Below are 1,955 nucleotides of genomic sequence, written 5' to 3'. Positions count from 1 at the left end.
AATAGCAATGAGCGACTATGAATAGCATTACTCAAACAATAAACCCCGGATGGAGCAAACCATTGGTTGAGAGCTAAAGAAATGTAAACACGGAAAAAGTCATTAGGAAAGAAAGCCACTTGGCTTAATGGTATAATGCAACTAAAAGAACCTGCAACTTTGACCAATATTAAAAAAAAAAAAAAACGATAAGAATGCCACCATTGCAAAAGGTGGAGGCATGGACAAGTAATGCACTTACTGTTTAGAATAAATTGAAAAATATCTTAACAATTCTTCATCTTTTAACAACCTCAAAATGAGATTGCGACTTACCACAAACCATTTAACTTATAAATATAGGGTTGGCATTTAACTTATAAATATAGGGTTGGACACCAACATAACTAACCTTTTCCACTTGTCTTTAAACCCAAAGCTTATGTCTGAAAACCTTTAAAAAAAATCCAACAAATTAACTCAAGACTTTATAGAGTAGGAGAATTTGGTAAACCACATACCCCCCACCCCTACCTACTCCCACTCCTCCCACCTGCCCCCTATATAAAGCAACACATAACAGGTCTCTCCATTAAGTAGCTACTTTTTCTTGATTCACTATTACCTACAACAATTATTCCATACAGTATCCAATGGCATCTCAAAAAGTTGCAATGGGCATAGTCTTGATTCTTGTAGCCATGTTTTGGGGTGGAATCGATGCACAGTCAAGGGACTGCACGAATTCGATTGTTAGTATGTCTCCGTGCCTGAATTACGTCTCCGGGAACTCATCGAGTCCGTCCCCCGGATGCTGCACACAGCTTGGGACCATAGTCCGATCGCAACCCGAATGCTTGTGTCAAGTACTGAATGGTGGTGGCTCCTCCCTTGGCCTTGACATAAACCAGACACAGGCTTTAGCACTGCCTAAAGCCTGTAATGTCCAAACTCCCCCTTCCAGCCAATGCAATGGTAATATTCCTCATCAAAATTTCCTTATTCCATTTATGTTATAAATTGATTTGTGTGAAGCCTAACCATGCTCTATACTTATCCCTCTGACATAATCTTTCCCAGGGTGTGAAACCACTATAAATCTTCTTTTTTTTTTTTTTTTTCATCATTATATTTGTTATTACCTTTGTAAGAAGAGATAACGGCTTAAATCTTAACAATAATACTCTCATTTTTGCAGCTGGTTCGCCTTCAGGATCTCCTGGTACACCAAATACTCCAAACAATAATCCTTCTAGTACATGAATTAGTATCTAATAATTTTTTTATAAGTTTATTAATTTAAATATTTTAATATTCTTTTTTTTTTTTTGCTTGTATAATGTTGCAGATGGTGGATCAAAAAATGTGCCATCAACAGGAAATAATTCTTCAGATGCAACTTCCTCCAAATTGGATGCTCCACTGATGTTTCTTCTTCTGTTTGTAGCATCTTATGTTTCAACCTTAACCATGTCATGATTTCTACAGAAAGTTAGCCAGTTTTGCGGTATGTTTTAATACATACAAATATTATAAATAAATTTTAGTGAGATATTGGGTTGGTGGAGTATTAGGTAGCTATTAGTTGGGATTTTTGTTGACCCATTGTTTTGTTTATTCAATTATTGCTTGTTGTCTCTATCTTCATAATAATCTACAGTATTTCCTTTTTTTCCTCATAGATGTTGTACGAGTATTTGATACACACCTGACGCCACTAATAGAGTTGAAAATACAATTTAAAAAATTTTAGTTCCGTCTTTATCATTTAGATTTCAAATTGGTACCCCAATTTCTATTTTAATTGTTATTAACTATTATAAGAATTTGGTAACCAGACAAATGAGAAAGAGAATACCTACATATTTCTTCATTAATCTTGTTCAATTATGCAAAGATCAATATACCAAACACATAGATAAAATTGTTATTGACACAATTAAATTTCATTTGGATCACTACACTTTTTGGTCTCA

At 34.6% G+C, this 1,955-nt stretch overlaps 1 protein-coding gene across 1 annotated transcript; it reads left to right on the top strand.

Moving 5' to 3' along the window:
- Positions 1–498: 498 nt before the first annotated feature.
- On the top strand, positions 499–1,658 carry LOC111389696 (non-specific lipid-transfer protein-like protein At2g13820). Its single transcript, XM_023014640.1, has 3 exons — positions 499–954; positions 1,178–1,201; positions 1,328–1,658. The coding sequence occupies exons 1-3, from the start codon at positions 633–635 to the stop codon at positions 1,456–1,458; spliced, it is 477 nt and encodes a 158-aa protein (XP_022870408.1). The 5' UTR covers positions 499–632; the 3' UTR covers positions 1,459–1,658.
- Positions 1,659–1,955: the final 297 nt, after the last annotated feature.

This window comes from Olea europaea, unplaced genomic scaffold (genome assembly GCF_002742605.1).
Source record: "Olea europaea var. sylvestris unplaced genomic scaffold, O_europaea_v1 scaffold6108, whole genome shotgun sequence".
Classification (NCBI taxonomy): domain Eukaryota; kingdom Viridiplantae; phylum Streptophyta; class Magnoliopsida; order Lamiales; family Oleaceae; genus Olea; species Olea europaea.
The sequence above is the reverse complement of the archived record's forward strand: the minus strand, read 5'-3'. Positions and strand labels throughout refer to the sequence as shown.